The 18,883-nt window shown below is 45.1% G+C and overlaps 1 protein-coding gene across 6 annotated transcripts in view; it reads right to left on the bottom strand.

Moving 5' to 3' along the window:
• Window positions 1-8,421: 8,421 nt before the first annotated feature.
• Window positions 8,422-18,883, bottom strand: part of EP300 (E1A binding protein p300) — a 130,863-nt gene continuing 120,401 nt past the window's right edge. For 5 of the 6 annotated variants that reach the window (XM_073327139.1, XM_073327141.1, XM_073327144.1 and 2 more), the window contains 3 exons: window positions 14,249-14,410; window positions 13,496-13,777; window positions 8,422-11,781 (listed from right to left, as the gene is read on the bottom strand). In XM_073327139.1, the coding sequence (XP_073183240.1) occupies window positions 9,532-11,781; window positions 13,496-13,777; window positions 14,249-14,410 (2,694 nt within the window). In that variant the 3' untranslated portion in view covers window positions 8,422-9,531. The remainder of the gene's footprint in view (window positions 11,782-13,495; window positions 13,778-14,248; window positions 14,411-18,883) is intronic. The other variant, XM_073327148.1, reaches the window with a different exon arrangement.

Below are 18,883 nucleotides of genomic sequence, written 5' to 3'. Positions count from 1 at the left end.
ATGCGTCTCCCACTCCCCACCACAAGGCAGCTGCTACATCCTGTGACTGACAGAACACACACCGAGCTCTGGGGAAAGGAGGCGAGAATTTCATTTCTTGGCTATAGATACTCGACTCTGTAGACTTGATGCAACCTGCTGAATTTGCTTGGGGAAAATGCTGTGTTTAAAAAAAAAAAAATCTTATTGTTCATGCAATACAGGGATGGCGTTAGCTATTTTGCCTTACGCCTAGTTCACATTGTGAGGGGCCTGACTCATGATTTGGGGGTTCCTAGTGGTACAGATGCTAGTATGGACAGGACGGTTCTGATGACCCAGTTATTTAGGCGGAATTTAAGCTGGCTAGAGAGAAGCTAGTCGTGGAAATGGTTCCATGCTGCTCTGGGTGCTTTGTGTCTGCTACTGTCTGGTTTAGTTCTGGCAGCAGAATGCAGAAAATACACCACACAGGCTTTCAGACCCTTCCCCCATCATTTTACTTTCCTAGGGTCTATCTACGCCAGCCAAGCCATCTGCCAATGTGGGATCATGGGTGGAGGCCTGGATTTGAGAAATCTAACATCCACAGAACTGGCTAAATCTTATGACTTCTTATAAAAACACACACAAAAAGGCCTTTGAGGATCAGCAATTGTCTAGGAAGTTAATGGCGTCCTAAAGTTACCCAGTTAAGCCAGTGCAGTTAGAGATTAATGTGACTGGTTCATGAAGTCTGCTAAGCCCTGTCCCACAATGCACTAGTCCAGTTGGTCTGTCTGGTGTACTTTCTGCATTCCACTGCCCAGGGCGGAGCTTGGGTGGAAGCCACTTAGTCGTACAAATACTGCTGCAAACATGCTGCAGCTCATTGGCAATTTCCTCTTCTACAGGTGCGTTCAAATAGTACATCTCGGAGCACACCCTCATCCAGCTGGCCTGCAATGCCAGGCAAAAACTAAGGATGGCAAGACAAAATTATATGATCAAGGACTAGAATAACCAGTCCAGAGTGGGAGGAGGACAGGCCCCTTCAACGCTGCGCCTCTCCACCCAGCCCAACACTCAAGGACAGCAGGAGGCCAGCAACATTAATCCTGGATGATAAGTAGGGGCAGTAGGGAAGACCAGGATGTGGAGGAGCATGACCGGGAACTACCAGGCCCCAAGGACATTTTTGGGGTCCCCCAGGATGACCACGTCAGAAGACTTACAGGGTTGGTGTGTGCAACACGGCAGACGGGTTGGAGGGGATGGAATCGAAGGAAGAGGCACCCTTTAACAACGTAGCATTTTTTTATTGCGCAATAGACCAAGAGCAACTGAGAGAGCAGATGCAAAACGTGACTTTTCCAGGTCCATGTTCAAAGCAGACACAAAAGAACAGGCATAAGGGTTTAGGAGTGTTTGTCAAGCCTTGTTGGCACACAAACAGGAACCAAAAACTAAACTGGTCGTGATTTACACCGTTAGCCACAAGTCAGTATGCGGACATGTATTTCAAGAATAGGAGTGTCCTATTTCAATATTCATAGACAAGATGTTTAACTATTTTATTCTCTCACCTGCTATGTAGTTCTGAGGACTTTTCCACACAGCGAAATGTATTGAAATGGCTCTGTTACAGCCGGTGTCTTTTGTGCTTCAGGTAACACTGATCTATCTGAGATAATATTTTAATCTGATAACTCCAAGACAATAAAAAGGTCCCCCAGCCAGAGCCGGTGCTAGGCATAAGCAGACTACACAATTACTTAGGGCCCCAAGCAGCTCCCAGGAGACCCTATTAATTAATAGTATGTATTGTGGGTGGGGTGGCCCCCAAAATATTCCTCCTTAGAGCTACCGATGGGCTACCACCGGCACTGCCTGCAGCCCGAGTGAAATCCTCAGTGACGTCAATGCCACCTTCACCACTTTGCTCCTAGTTGCCTTCCTAGGGCTTGTACTTGTATGACTGATGGGCCACTCTTAGCTGGTGTAATTGCCAGCTGGTTCCCTTTTCCTCTCACCAGGGTCGACCCTAGACCAAGTGGCGCCCCAGGCGAGGAGCGTCTTCAGTGGCCCACACTTCATTTGTTAAACTTTTGAATACCCTATTTTTTATTGCATTTGTAGCCCATTTCATGGTTTGATGCACAATTTGCACGCATGAGTCATCCTTGTCATATAGTCACTACTTACACTCTTCAAGTCTTAAAACACAAGTATACTTTCACAGTTACACAAGGTTCACAATATCACAGCTGGACGCTCACTGCAGTTAATTCTTATATCTCACTGACTGACTGACGCCGCCCTGCCCCTTGTATACCCGCGAGGGCATGGCAGACAACATTTTAGGAGAGGGGTGGGCAAACTTTTTGGCCTGAGGGCATCAGGTTTCGGAAATTGTATGGAGGCCTGGTTAGGGAAGGCTGTGCCCCCGCCCCCTATCCGCCTTCCCCTTGCTTCTCGCCCCCTGACGGGGGCCACCCCCAGGACTCCTGCCCTCATTCAACCCCCCCACACTCCCCACCCTCTGACCGCCCCGACCCCAATCCACACCCCCGCCCCCTGACCACCACCCTGAACTCCCCTGCCTCCATTCAACCTGCCTGCTCCCCACCCTCTGACCGCCCCAACCCCATCCACACCCCCACCCCGAACTCCCCTGCCCTCTATCCACCCTCCGCCACTCCCTGCCCCCTTACTACACAGCACAGAGCACCGGTGGCTGGTGGTGCTGCAGCTGAGCCGCCCAGAGCGTTGCCCCGGTGTAGTGCAGTAAATTGCTCTCCGTAACTGCGACCAGCAGCACAGTCCTACGCGGAGCCGTTTAATACACGATGCGCCGAGGCTGCGAGGGAGGAGGAACAGCGGGAGAGGGGCAAGCCTCCCGGGCCAGGAGCTCAGGGGCCGTAGTTTGCCCACCTCTGTTCTAGGAGGTTCCAGGAAAATGTAGTTCTCAAAGTCTGGAAAGGTCCATGAGATTCTACGAAGGTCCAAAACATTCTAGGAGGTTAGTAAAAAATGGATCCACATACAGAATACCTGAAGTGTTACTTCCAACATTCTATTTTTCCTTTTGTAGGTAACAGAAACAGCACCCCGAACCCAGCACCCCCCAAGCCCGGAACTCCATGCGGTCACCTGGGTCACCTGCCCCTAAATCCGGCCTGGCCTCTCACTCCCACAGCTCCACTCCCTGAGGCTGGTGCCTGTTTCCTGTTTAGGGTGACCAGACAGCAAGTGTGAAAAATCAGGACAGGGGATGGGGTGGGTAAAATAGGAGCCTATAAAAGAAAAAGACCCAAAAATCAGGACATCTGGTCACCTTATTCCTGTCCTCCACATTGGGCTGAAGTGGAGGGAGTCACAGTGATGCATCACCAGCTGCTTTTACAGGCTCTGCTTAAAAAGTAATTTATCAAGGGACGAAAAGGGGCATTTGGTTGGCGATTGCTCCTCTTCCATTACGGCCTCAGAATCATCAGACATTCCAACTTTAAAAAACAAAAAACAAAAAAAACCCCCAAAACTTTAGAAATAGCAGCTGTTCCTTGGAGAAGCCAGCAGCCGCTCTCCCAACCCTTAGTCTAAGGTGTGGTGGTGTTTGTTAGGCATTTAAACAAGAGATTAAAAAAAAAATTGAGCCCAAACTCCTCTCCTCCAGCAGCTTAGCTCCACTAGCCAGTTTGGGTGCTGCCAGTGGCATTTATTATACTAAATAAGGTCTCTTGACTGTCACCTTGTCCCCCTCTTCATTTGTCTGTTGAATACACCGGTTGTCTCATTATATGCCAAGGTTGGAAGCTCTTTGGGATGGGAATATTAAAAAAAAATCCCATTCCTAGCCCCATAGAGCCCTGATCCATGCTGGGAAATCTCTAGCTACTAACACAATATAAAGATCTTCATTTGGGCACAGTATCCTTCCAGAAAAATGGCATCCACTCATCCAAGTATTAATGTAAAAATCCAGGAAGCTAAACAAACTCCATGAATCCCTTCTTCAAGGGCTGGAGAGGGCTTTGTTGTGTAATGTGCAGTGAAAGTGCTAAACAACACATCTTTAAATCCAGACTGGCACGTGTGCACGCTCTCTCTCTCTCTCTCTCTCTCTTCTCTACCTCAAAGAGCAGTTATTGGGTGGGATACAGGAACTGCTGGGTGAAATCCTATAAGTTGTGATATACAGGATTGATCATCTAGTCTATGTGGTCCTTTGTGGCCTAAAAAAAAAAAAATGAAGCTAACAGAACGAAGATGCAGAGAGAAGATGCAAAAGATTTTTGCAAAGGGCTTTTTAGCCATGTGTACAGGGCCTCCCACCTATACATTATATGTGAAACACACACCTTCACCTTCTGTAAGGGGAGTTGCATGCATTTAAAAATCCTTATTTTGGTATTTGACAATGCCAGGTATCACCACCCCTACAACAATCCCCCACCCAAAGAAACAGACAATCCTATATTATGCTTGCATGGCCAAAATAATGAAAAGGCAGTGATAGAAGAGCCTTATAACTCTGAATTCAGCTAAGATCGGCTTCTTTAAACTGATTGTTAACATTCATACAATATGGACTCTGAACAGAACAGAATTCAGTGAGAGCAGTCAGCTTGCAAGATACCCCACTGCACCTCATGGGCGCCTAACTGCATCTCTGGCTATTATTCCAGCTCACAACAATGGATGAATAACAAAGTGAGTAGCGAAGCACAGTCACTTGCAAATGCCTCCTCCAGGAAGTGTGTGAATTACACAGCAGACGTTCACACTTGGTAGACAAGCAAGCATGTTATTGTGTTACTGTGTGTATATACTCTGACTAGGGTTAGTTTAGGGCATGCAGTCAACACAGGTGACTACAGATTAGCACGGAAGCATGTTAGCGGAGTTTAAAAAAATAATGGCCCTGAAGATCACCTTAAATGGATCCCTAATGACATATACATCAAAATAGTTTCAGACATTAGAGGTGAGGTGGCTTATTGACAAATAGCTTTAGGTCTAAACTAATGAAATGTGTAACTCAACCCCTTTGGAACAAATAGAACATAGGGAGGACAATACACCAGGGCCAAGGTTTTCAGATGTATAGGATCTTACTGACCAGCATCTCTCAATATCAGTCCACTTCAGTGTGGTGAGTGCTCAAAGGTGCAGCACTGGGATGGATGTGTTCCTGCAGTTGCTGCTGATACACTGGTTGTGGTCATACCAGAGCAACCCCAAAAGGAGAGCCGTGTTTGCAAAGGCAGGTAACACCAAACACATTTCACTTTTAAACGGAAACTCCAGCAATCCCAGGGCCATGAAGCAAAAAGCAGCAGGTGGAAGAGGATATGTCCGCACATGACTAACCCAAGAATTATCTGAGAGATTTATTGAAGAATTTTGTCCCATTAGGTTAGTAGCTAAAAGGGCACCTCCAGCCGCTTAGCCTTGATAGCCTGATCCAACCCCACAGTGCATTGGTCTTACTCAGCTTGAAGTTTGAGGCCACTTTCTGCAGGAGGCTGCAGCACCACTGCATCTTTGGGAAGCACTCCCTAAGCAGGCCTACAGCCTGGCGCTCTGGGACTCTCCAGTCACAAGGAATGCAGGCTTCCAAGCCAGGGACAGAACATTCTCCTTGAGATTGAAATAGACACCAGCAGCTTGGCTAGGATGAGGGAGAAGCCTGTCAAGGGCATTGGGAACACAGAGGTGGGATGTTAAATGGCCCCTTTCAAATGCTGTGAGGCATGGACAAACAAACTTCTTCCCCCTTGAAGAAAAGGAAAGTTACTTAGCAGCCCTACTGCCTTACAGTTCATAGTGCCCAGGACAGGTGCTGACACAGATAGTGTATTTCTATCTGTGCTGCCCACATAGAAAACTTTCCTCTTGCTGCTACACAGGATTTTCCTAATCACAGTTTCCAATTCTCTAGCAGTATCTGCCAGACATCCTGTACTACTAACTTAGCAAAGTAATACCTTCACGCTAGGTTAGAATCCAGGAGAGGAGGAGGAAAGAGGGAGGTAGATGCAATTCTGCATGGCAGTAAAGCCAAAGCCCCCTGTGGCCTACAGACACACTTGGTAACAGTGATGAATGTGGGAATTTTGGTAGTATTTTTTATTTCTATGAGCACCTCAGTTTCTCTCTGGGCTTTGTATTGCTATGCACTAAGTGCAAAGGGAAGGGGCAAGGTATTGGAATCTTGCAATGGTCGGTCTGGATATCAGTGCCATTAAACTGAATAAAGTCTACACCTGCGAATGGAGGAGCCAGAAGACACAAAGGAAACCCCAATGGCCCGGACATTGATGCGTAGCCACGAACATTCTTCTCACCTCCCCTGCAGGCAAACTGGCCCCATACTGGAGAGCAAAGGGGAAAGGCATCACATGCTGTGTTAAGAGCTGTGCTCTCCCCTGGGATGGGGACAAAGAAGAAGAAGAGAAAGGAAGCAGAGTTGGCTTCTACAGCGGCATGACTCAGGGAGCTGACGCTCATGTCTGAACTCTGTCTTAACCTTTGCTTCTTGATGCTGACCTATGGACTTTCAGATGCTGTATGCCAGGGGACTTGGCTTGGAGTTGCTACAAATATCTATCAAAGCACTGCTCCCTCCAGGGGTGAACAAGCCTCCCACAGGAGCCTAGCTCAGCTGGACTTGTTGCAGGAAGCCACAGAAAAATAGGAATCCCCGGCCCCCAAAGGCCCTGTCTCAGAGGATATGGGCCTTTCTCTGTGGAACTGTTTGGATCCTGGGGAGTTACCCCTTCAGCCCCCAAGGGGCTGGTTACACGCTGGGGCAGACACCAAACCTTGCAGATCCATGACCGTGACAACCTGCTGCTGGGATTTTGAAGGCGAGCCAAAGCTGGTCACAACTCAAATCCACCCTGAAGCTCTTGGGGTCTCCCTCCGACCCCCATAATGGATCAGATTAGAGACTGATCATTGCCTACCCAGGGTGTAAACTTAGGGCAGATTTAGCACTAGCTAAGGAAACAGTCTTCACTGAAGCCTCTACAGGCACTGGCCCTGCGGGACAGACTAGAAATTTTACGTTAGAAAACGGGCACTCTAAACTTTTGCCAGAGCCATCATCCTTGGAAGAAGGTTGGGATCAAGCGAAATAGTTCCTGGAACTGAAATCCCTAGCAAAGAAATACAAATTAATACTAAACTGAGTATTTACTATGGAACTAGGGTTAGCTGGAGGAGGAAGCAAACTGCACCTTGTCATTAGAGGCTGAGGGATGAGGAGGAGTTCTGGCGTATGTGTATGCAGCCTTAGTTCCTTCCAATCTGCCCTGCACCTTTCCATGGCACAACAGAAAGCCTGCATTAACAGGCTGGAGAATTCTGGCTTGGTGTGGAATGTGTAGATACAGTTCAGGAGTGGTGATCTGTATTAACAATACTTGAGAGAATCCCAAGCTTCTCACTGGAGTGCTTTCCATGGACCCTAATGAGGGCTCCCCACCAGCTTTCATGTAGTCTCTACCTAGTAGGTGTATTATTGTCTTTTAGCCTAAGTTATACTCATTTCTACACTGTATTTCTCTTCCTTGTTGGTATTTAGACCTTTCAAATACTTCCAAGTAGCCATCCTATTCCCCTGCCTTCCCATAGCTTGTGGCAAACAACGTTCGTTCTTTCAGTCTTTTCTCACAACTCACTACCCACAACACCTTATTCCTCCAGTTTGACCCATAGGCTACACCTACACTTGGGAGCTGAGTTTGCGACACCCAACACACATAGTTGTACTCAAGCTACCCTGCTAAAAATAGCATAGCCAGGATAGAAGTGGTGTCGGTTCAGACTAGCTGCCCTGAAGACATCCCCAACAGGATCCCCTGGCTCTGTACCTGGGCAGCCAGCCTGAGCCGCAGCCTGTGCTACCCCGGTACACTGCTATTTTAAGTGCACTAGCTTGAGCAGAGCCAGTGTGGGTTCATCTACGCAAGCTGAGAATCACACACCCAGCTCCAAGTGTTGACAGTCACAATGTTGGCACAAAAAGCTCTCCAGGGTACTCCAACAGGAATGTGGTCTTTCAATTTTGTATCACCCAAGCAGAAGTTTGGGTTTCATATTAAGGAGCGGCCTGTGGAACTTAAGATGCTAACCTAGTCAAACACACCAACTGGAACCCATCAGGCTGGGATGGCAGCTGTGTAATGGAGGGGGACCATGTCTTGTTTTGGTAAATTACAGAGTGAGCAGATACAATTACAGAGTCTTACCAAAATGTGCATTTCTAATGCTAATTATAAACAACCCCAGACTGTAAATTTGCTTTAAAAAAATGACAAAAACAAATGTATATTAAATAATTCTCCAACTTCTGACCACCAAAAGTGTAAGCAGCATATACTCCGCTGTCCTCACCATTTTAAAAATAAGCACCATAGGTGGGAGAGAGGAGAAGGGAAGCAGTAAAAAGCAGGCTGTCTGTCTCACACAGTTTATTTAACAATAGGTAATAAGAAATCAATTTTAACAGTCTATACAGTGATCGAAAGTTCGTATTTATAAGTAATCAACCTTAATTGCATGATTTACAACATTTGAGGGTTTTTTGCTTTCTATTTTCAAGTTTTACAGAAAGTGGAAGAGGGTGGGGAAAGAGGGGAGAGAGAGAGAGAGAGAGAGAAAGCAAGCATAAAGAAGAAACCCCAGGGACTTTTCTCAGGTTAAAATCATCCTCTCGGAATTGTTTCTTACCCTCTTTTTTATTTTTTTTCCTTTGTTAGATGTAAAAATAACAAAAAAATTCTTTCAAGAAAACAGAAACCACAATATATATACTACATCCATTTGGCAGCTGCCCCTGTGTATTTGCAAAAATGTTGTACAAATTATTTTAATACTTGAAGTTTTTTTTTAAGCTCAGACTCTTGTATAGAAAATTCTTGGAGGACAAAAGTAGACTTCAGGAGGGGACTGGGTTATTTAATATTTTTACATTTTTTCAAAGAATTGACATCTTTCCAACCAAAGAGGAAAAAACTGGTATTTATTTTTAATATATATTTATATATATGTAATGTATTTTTAAAGCAACATTAACCCCTTTTGTCCTCCGGTTTTAGGAAATGTTCTCCTGTGGGTTTTTTGCAGTGATGAAGAAAAACCAGAACAGGGAAAATGTTAACCATCTGCCTCAGTAAATAATAACTATCAATATTACATATTTTCATTAATTTAAAAAAAAAATAAAACCTATTGGAGGCATGAGAAGGGGGCCAATTTAGTCAGCGGCCAAAAGACCACCCTTTTCCCCTCCACTTCCCAACGCACGCATGCGAGGAAAAACAAGAAAAAGGACTGGTTATGATTCCAGCCATAACAAAAATATATTCTTTGTATTCTATTGTCCCTCAGGTTTATTTTGTTGGTTTCTTGTTTTTAAAACCACAAACTACTGCTGCAGAGTTCGGATGTGTTCCAGGGAAAAATGTTGTTTTAGCTAAGAAAGATTCAAAAAAATTCGTCTTCAGTACAAAAAGTCTTGAGAAAATAAGTTTTTTTTTTTGCTCCCAAAATGCTACAATGTGTCTAGTGTATGTCTAGTGTACTCTGTGAAAGGTTTGAATTCAAGTCTGAGTTATCGGAGCTGAGCCCCAGTTCCGTGGCGCTTGTACCATGGAGGCCTGCCATGCCTGGATTGCCAGCAAGCTGAGAAAGCATTGCACTCTGGTCCGGGCTGGCAAAGTGCCCCTGATCCATGGGGTTAGCCTGGGCAGCTACCAGTCCTGGATGTGGGGAGCTGGTCTGCGGAGAGACATGGTGTGGAGAAGGTTGAGGTTGCATCCGAGGGGAAGGGCTGGAATGGGGGGGCTGGGACTGGGGTCGTGGTGAGGGTACAGGCTGTGGAGAACGCACTTGATTGGTGAGCGATGAAGGGATCTGCTGGCCCTGTAAGTGTGGGGACTGGGCCTGACTGGGGAGCATGTGCTGTTGGGGGCTCATAGGGTTGGGCTGAGCTGGGGATCCCATTTGCTGCTGAAGTAGCCTCTGCTGGAAAGCCTGCTGCAAACTGGCTCCTGTCTCTGCACTCATTGCCTGTGGAAGCTGGCTCATTTGTCCCATAGTTCCTTGCTGCATCTGTTGCATATGATGCTGCATCCTTTGCTGTTGCTGCTGCTGCTGCTGCTGCGCATAACCGACACCCTGGGGCTGCTGAAACTGATTATGGTTGGCCATCCCGGGCCCCAACCCCGGGCCTGCTCCTTGCTGCTGCTGCTGCTGATGGCGCTGCTGCTCCATCATCTGCTGCCGTCTCATTAGAAGATCCCGGAATTGCGGAGACATCCCAGAGTGATTCATGTTCATCGGCTGTGCCTGAGGGTTCATCCCACCCATGGCCTGCTGAGGCTGCTGCTGCTGCGTCTGTTGGGGCATGCTGGGCCTTTGGACCCCGGCCTGCATGGGGTTCATATTTTGCATGGCTGGGTTTGGGTGCACCCCTCCTTGCTGCCCTTGCATGGCTGGCTGTGGTTGAAGCCCTGGCTGCCCCTGTGGCATTCCAGGCTGCCCTGGCATACCTTGTGGATTTTGAGACACTGCATACTTGGCGGCCCTCTGCTTGATGAAAGCAGCCAGTAGCTGAGGGTTGGAGTGGAGAATGTTAAGCACCTGCTGCTGCTGCATGGGGGAGCTGGGAGACCTGAGAGTCCGCAGTAAGTTTTGTAAGGCTGCCTGGGGCAGAGATGCTGGTTTTGGCTGAGGCGCACCAGGAACCTGACCCATTCCTGGCTGAGGCGCCATGTTCATAGGCTGCCCTGGCTGGGCTACTGACATCATGGATGGTCTCTGCATTCCTGGCTGGAGCTGCTGTGGTTGGGGTAACCCACTCTGGGCCCACGGTGGCTGCTGCTGGATTCCTGCTGGCCCCATCCCTTGGTCTATGTGACCGCCAGGCCCTCTGGCCATCTGGGGAGGGTTCATCCCCATTGGTGGCATCGGATTCAGTTGGGGCATCTGGTGCTGAATTGGCCTTTGGAAAATCTGAACTTGTGCCATCTGACGCTGAGTCTCTGCTGCTCGCTGGATCTGCATGGCCATTTCTACTGCAGCTGGAGGAGGACCCTGGACTGGTGGCTGAGCAGTCTGAGGTGGAGTTGGAGGAGTTATCTGGCCACCTGCTTTGCCCTGGGACACAGCACCAGGGGGTTGAGTTCTCGGCATGGTGTAGGGCGGCATAGTATTGGGAGGTGCAGGTTGGGGTTGCGAGGCAGGCTGGGGTGGTGGCTGGGGTTGTGGGGTCTGTGGTGTTGGGGGTTGCTGGCCTGTTGGAGTTGTTGGTGTGGCTGGTGTTGGTGAAGGCAATCCTTGCTGCTGACCTACCACACCGGTCCTCTGCATGCTTGCCATCCTCCTTCGGAGCATCTGGGCCTGCTGCAGACGGTGCTGAAGTTGCTGTTGGCGAAGCTTGTGTTTAATGTTGAGGCAAAAGGGCACCGGGCACTTGTTCTCCTGGCAGTGCTTAGCATGGTAGCAGCAAAGAGCAATGAGCTGTTTGCAAATAGGGCACCCTCCGTTGGTCTTGCGCTTGCAGCCTTTGGTATGTTGGACAACTCGTTTCATCTTCTGACAGGATGGCAGTGAACAGTTGGCGTTACGACACTGGCAGGCATGGACAAGGGACTGGATACAGCGCTGGATGCTCAGGCGGCGGGAGTCACCAGGGCTCTGGGTGGTTGCAGTCTGCTGGTTGTTGCTCTCATCATCTAGGCCAAGGCCCAATTTCTCCATCTTGTGGTCGTGGTTTTTAGTGTTATAACAGGTGATGCACAGGTCGTAATCCTGGAAACAGACAACATTTTGAAAATTAAACAGCTGTCTACATAACCTGGCATAATAAATATACAAATGGGGTCATGTCACTCAAGGGATATGGACTGTGATTGGGGGAGGGGGAAAAATTGGCCTTTGTTGATTATAAAGCCAGAAGGGACCATTGTGATCATCTAGTCTGACCTCTTGTGTAACACAGGACATACCACTTCCCTGGATTAATGTCTATTCAACTAGACCACTATTTTTAGGAAAACAGTCTTGATTTCAAAGTTTGCTGTGATGGAGGATCCATCACAATCCGTGCTAAACTGTTCCAATGGCTAATTACTGTCACTTAAATTGGCATCTTATTTCTAGTGAAGATTTCTCTAGCTTCAACTTCCAGGCATTGGATCTCATATCTTTGCCTGCTAAATTGAAGGGCACTCTCATCACATTTCTGTTCTCCACATAGGTAGCTCTAGACTGATCAAGTCACCCCTTAAACATCTTTTCGTTAAGCTCAATAAACTGAGCTGCTTGTAAGCATATTTTCCAATCTTTTATTCATTCTTGTGGCTCTTCTCTGAACCCGCTCCAATATATCACTTTCCTTCTTGAATTGTGGATGGTAGAACTGAATACAATATTCCAGCAGCCCCACCAGTGCCAAAGAGAATAAAACTCCCTCTGCTTCATATTCCCATTTATACATCCAAGGGTCACACTAGCTCTTTTGACCACAGCATCGCACTGGGAGCTGATGTTCAGATGATTATCCACCATGATGCCCAAGTCTTTTTCAGAGTGATTGCTTCCCAAGATAGTCCCCTATGACCAGTGACGGCCATTATTTACCACTCTCCCAGTCTTTGGATCATCTGAAAAGTATCACTAATAATTTTATATTTTCCTTTCAGGTAATTTATAATGTCCTCTGTGCCCAGGTATTGGCAGAAGTCCAAACAAGTAACAGTGAAAAGTGTGTGGGCAAAACAGTATCTGACATTTATACAGACCAATAGCCATGGCTTGGAAAACCTGTTTGCCCTGAGCCAGTAGAAATCTCACCTGACCAAGTGGGGTCAGGGGACCACTGGCTCCTTCCCCAGAGGGAAGGAGAAGCTCAGGGAACAGAGTAGTCACTCATCTGCTTGCTCTTCTTCAAAAGAGGAGTGGGGCACAATAGTGCCACTTCTTAAAGAAGGGGAGAGGGAGGAGCAGATTGCTTTTCCCAGTGAGCAAGGGGAGCACAAAGCAGAGGGGCCACATGGAGAACAGATGGGAGGTAAAGGGGCTTTGAAATTCTGAGGAGGACAGAAGTCCTGCCAAATGGTAGGGGGCCTGGTATTCCTAAAATTAGTTAAGAAAAGAAAACTACCAGAATTCACTAACTCGAGAACCCAGAATTTGGTTATTTAGGTGTATGTGGGAGGCAGAATGTCAAATTATATTTGCAGTTTCTCAGAACTGAATTTAGGGCACAGTCAGTTTACTGGTGGAGGAGTGAAGATTTAAATGAAATAGGCATGGTTAAAGTGATTGTAGCCTTTGGGGGCATACAGCAGCACAGCTACTTTTCACTCAGGCTAGCACACTTAACACCCCCCATTCCAAACTGTCACAATGTAGACTGGACAGACATTGCTATGAATGTAGGTTTAGAAGTGACTTTAGGTGAAGAGTCTCCTTAACCTTGGTGCCCAGAGCTAGCAGGGAAAAAACACCTTATTAGGCATACCTCACAGACAGTGCAGTGCCATCTGGTCTCTACATGATGCTTGCATTCATTGCAGGTGTAAACAAAGCGGTCCTGGCTCTGGGTATGCAGCTCCACTAGCATGCACATGGTTGACCACTGAGCTCTTCGTAGCGAGGAGAACTCCAGGTGCTTGTCTCTAGCAAGGGTGAGGAAGGCATCACGCCCGTCCATCAAGTCACATGGAATGAGTGGGTCAGGCTCAACAATGGGAGGCAGGGAGTTCGCTGCAGGGCCAGCGATGAGACGGATCACAAAGAAGACCTGAAAAGTAAAGCAGAAGTTAAAATCAGCAGTTGACCAAGAGGCCATCAACCTTAACTACATGGTAAATGTCATTTCATGACTACTGATGTTAGCATGCTGTGATGGGTGGGATGGCTTTGCATCAAGCAGACTACTTGCATGGGTCATGAAGGAATTTCCACTTCTGCACATATAACACTACATAATTCACCAAGTGCACTATGCCCCCCCCCCCCGCTTTCCTCTGATGCAAATACCGACCACTGAACTAAATGGGCCCATGGTCCAATCTGGCACAGCAAAGACTTTTACTTATGAAAGTTCTCTACACAGCACAACTGTGATCTGTATTTATCCCCATAGCCCTGATGGGAAAGCGTCTAGATGGGGATTCCATCTACAAATACGTACTCTTACTAAATTCTATATTCAGTGTTTGTGCACTTGGCTGTTCAAACAGTAGATACTTCTCAATCCAACGGCTTTTACCTCTTTGTGCTTCTCCATAGTGGCATACAGCTTCTGGGAGAGATCGTTGGAGACATTGGGCATGCCAGGCTTCTTCTTATTGCCACGACTTAAGCTGCTCTTGTTTTTACTTGTCTTCTTATTATTCTTCTTTTTGGCATTTTTGCTGTCTCCCTTACTCACCTGCCAGAGAAGCCGATAACTTTGAATTTGTAGAATAATAAGAGGCATTTAGGTGCCTCTGACAATTATTTAAAAAGACAGTAAATCAGTATATCAAAATTTAAAGCACTTTATTAGGCTAGCACCTCCAGTCATTGGAGAACTATAAGAAAAGCTTTCACAATTTACTAAGAAGCTAGGAAAATGTTCTTACCAACTGTCCTGGAAGTTTGAATTAATTTGATCAGAGTCATTCCAAAGATGCCAGAGTGGCAATATAACCATCTAAAAAGTATTTGAAGAGTGTAAACACCCAAAAGAGATATTTGTTTAGGTTGGACTGAAGGGGTAAAACAGAGAAAAGGGATAAAATTAATCAAAGACGGCCAATCAGAAAAAGGTTCTCTAATGGTGAGCTCTATTAGATTGTGGAATCATCTCCATGGAATGTAACAAACAACCTTGATACATTTAAAGCTGGAGAAGTCACTGAAGAACACATAAGGAATGATAGTGCACTGTCCAGAGACCTGGGGAAGGAGTAGACAGTTCAAGTGACTTTAAGGACTCTCTGATTTCTGTTATCTTCCCACCAACAAAGCCTCCCTAACCACTTATTCCGGCTTAACTCATCTCCCTAGACTGCCTCCAACGGAGGTTTATACCAAGTTTTGTCTTTATGTCCAAGAAATGGGATTTACTCCCACTTTGATCTTGATTAACATGTGTATTTGAGGATAATGGAAGCTGCAAGGGGTGACAATTTCAATTGAAACTGACAAAAGTCAGTTTCATTTCTAGTCTAGTGTGATCACAGCTCACTAATGAGTAGTCATGCCTTCTAGTCCCTTTTGTAGATGCTTTTTATGTACTTTATGTGAGAAATTGGGTATGGGAATACAGACTTTAAACTTTATTTCTTCAGTGGGTTTTATTCTGATAAACTTTAAAGTAACTTTGTCAAGATGAAAATTTCCAAAAAGAAGCTATTTGATATAATCCCCAATTCCTAAATAAAGATTACTAAACTGTCTTGTTTGCAAGAAGAAAGGTGAGATCTGGCCCTAAGATATTCACACTTATTTGGTGCTGAACCTTCCATAAACTGCTGGCATAATGCCATCTCAAGACCCTTTCACCTGGACAAGGCCATGTCAGCTTCTTTAGAAGCGTATTTGATATTTTTGGTGGTGTCGGGATGTTCCCTGAATGAAAAAACTGCACACTTATAAAAAAAATTGCTGGTTTCAGGAAGACTCACTCTCTCTTCCCTCCCCCCGATGCTAGCCAAAAAGATGACCTAACTCAAACACAATCATATCAAGCGGCATGGCTTCAAGGGAAGACTCATCTGCTTTGTCCAAAGGCCTTGGAGGAAGGTGCTGCAAGGCGGCACAGGAATACCATAAGAATTAAGGGTAAGACTGAGAAGTCTTGCCTTTAGGATCAGCAAGCCACCTGAGGAAAGACTAAAGTTCTAGAATCCCAAGACTGATCACCTCTGGGGGAGGACGTCACATCATCAACAAATATGCCGGGCTTTGGCCAGTCTACCTGTATGTGAAAAAGCCTGCTAGCAAGCAGCACTGTCAGCAACATCGCTGTCTGGCCCCATGACTGCAGTTCCCGCTTCTATTTCTGAAGAACCTAGAATACTACGCAAACCCTCTGTTATCCTAAGTATCTTTTCCCTTTTTCTATTTTTGTCTTTTACTTTTATTAGCTGGGAGACATCCCAGCCTTTTTCATTCTTTAATTTTAGGGTGTAAAAAAGTAGCTAAGTACATGAGCATCAGTCAAGTAGACCCTGGGAAGCTGCCAGAAAGTAAGTTCCACAGGCTTAAATAACCCTACAACAAAGTCTCAAAAATACTCATTAAAGCAACCTCAGTCTTCCGAGTCCTAAGCAATTTAAAACTGACAGCTGTAAACTAGGGTATGTGAACTGCTAAGTCAGGGTTGTCAGACTTCTGCTTATCAAAGTATTCTGTAGAGACCTGTATTTTAGTTGCTTTTTTTTTTTTTTGAAGGGGGTGGGAGGGAGGGAGGGAGGATTAGCTACTACTAATTGAATTGAACTGAACTAAGAGAATTGAAATCTAAAGAGGAAGCTTTTATTTGGTTGTGGTTTAGAAATTATACAATTTGTTTTCAGTATCAAATATTTAACCAGATCCAAGTTCAGACTGACTAAATCTTGGTAAAATTCTTAGTTGGTGTTTATAACTGAACTGACAGCCACCTCTGTAGATCCCTTCTTTGGATTTATAAGGACTAATTATTTGTTGAATTAATCTGATGATTTGACTAATTTGATCATTTAATTCAAATCTACTAACTTGTTGATTTAGCCTTGATTGATCTTTTTGCTTTAGCCTTAGTTTCAGTGATATGCTTTCTTGATTTTCATAGCTTCAAAAAACCAACCCAAACAAGGATCCAGAATATCCTGGGTGGATATTAGCTGGTCAAGTTAAACCCTGATCTCCCTCAATTGATCTTAGACTCTTACAACTTTTAGACCATCTTTGTTAGAGATTGAAAGACTACATAACCGCAGAAATTCACGACTGGAATGTTAAATGAATGGTTATAATCTATTCAGGAAGAACTGAATGGGCAAAAGGGGAGAAGGAGGGGCACCCTATGTTGAAAATGGCATTACCTGTTTCTGAGTCACTCATAACTTGGACAAAAGTGATCCTGAATGCTCATACATCAATATCCTAACAGATAAAGCACACATGGGGTATCAGTTGGTGTCTTCTACAGACCACCAAATCACACAAGGGAACAGGATGACTGCCTCCTTATCTACCTCTCTATGATCTGTAGGGGGGCGGAAAAAAACTGATCATGGGGGACTTCAATTTGAGTGACATATGCTGGAGGTCTTATGCTGCGAGTACTAAAAACATCCTTGGAATTTCAAAACATCATAGATGTCAATTTCCAAACTAAAAAATGTTGCAAGCCGACCTGGGCGAATTATTTATTAGACCTCGTCTTAACAGAAAAAGAGGAATTGATCACAGAACTAAAAAATAATGGTAGCTTAGGTATAAGTGATCATGACTTGATCCCATTTATAATATGCAAGCAGAATAAAGGCCAGACCAGTTTTTATCTATCTATCTATCTCTCTCTCTCTCACACACACACACACGGTGCTGATTTCACAAAGTTGAACACAATTATGAGCCAACTCAGCTGGGAGGAAGAATTTAATCTGAAAAATGTGAATGACAGTTCAGAATCATTTAAGAACACCTTACTAGATGCATAGAAAGCCACAATTCCACAATCGAGGAACAAGGCTGTACTGTGTAAAAAACCGATCCGATTGAGAGAGGAAATGAAGGCAGCTGTAAAAAATATATAACAAACGGAAGGAAGGGAAAGGTGATAGAAATGAATATATATCAGAAGTTAGGAATTGTTGAAAATTGATAAGGGAAGCCAAGGGGCACAAGGAGAAATCTATGGCCAGCAGAGATAAGGACAATAAGGACTTGTAAAAATGTTTTAGGGACAAAGAATCCGGACAATGATATTGGTCCATTACTACATGGAAATGGTAGAATCATTAAGAATAATGCAGAAATGTCAGAAGTATTCTTTCCATTCCACTAGTACCTCTTGAGGATGTTAAACAGGAGCTACTGAAGTGAGACATTTTAAAATCAGCAGGTCCCGATAACTTGCATCCAAGAGTTTTAAAAGAGCTGGCTGAGGAGCTCAATAGACTATTAATGACGTTCTTCAATAAGGCCTGGAGCACTGGGGAAGTTCTAGAAGAAAGTTAATGCTGTGCCAATTTTTAAGAAGGGTAAACAGGATGATCCGGGTAATCACAGGCCTGTCAGGCTGACATCAATCCCAGGCAAGATAATGGAGTGGCTGATAATTAGTAAAGAATTAAAAGAAGGTAATGTAACAAATGCAATTCAACATGGGTTTATGGAAAAACAGATCTTGTCAAACTTGGTATATTTTTTATGGGATTACAACTCTGGTTGATAAAGATAGTAGTGTTGACGTAATAAACTTCTGCAAGGCATTTGACTTGGTAACATGACATTTTGATTCAAAAACTACGACAAATTAACATGGCACACATTAAATGGATTAAAAACTGGATAAATGACAGGTCTCCAAATATAACTAAACAGGGAATCATCATCTAGCAGGTGCATTTTCGGTGGGGTCCTGCAGGGACTGTTATTGGCCCTACGCTATTTAACATTTTTATCAATGACCTGGACGAAACCATGAAATCATCACTGATAAAATTTGCAGATGACAAAAACTGGGAACAGGTCAATGATTCAGAGCAATCTGGATCACTTGATAAACTGGGCACCAGCAAACAATATGCATTTTAATATGGCTAAATGTATACATCTAGGAACAAAGAATGTAGGTAATATTTAAAGGGTTGGGGACTCTATCCTGTGAAGCAATGACTGAAAAAGATTTGAGGGTCATGGTGGA

The sequence above is a fragment of the Lepidochelys kempii genome, chromosome 1 (genome assembly GCF_965140265.1).
Source record: "Lepidochelys kempii isolate rLepKem1 chromosome 1, rLepKem1.hap2, whole genome shotgun sequence".
NCBI classification, from domain to species: Eukaryota; Metazoa; Chordata; order Testudines; family Cheloniidae; genus Lepidochelys; species Lepidochelys kempii.
The sequence above is the reverse complement of the archived record's forward strand: the minus strand, read 5'-3'. Positions and strand labels throughout refer to the sequence as shown.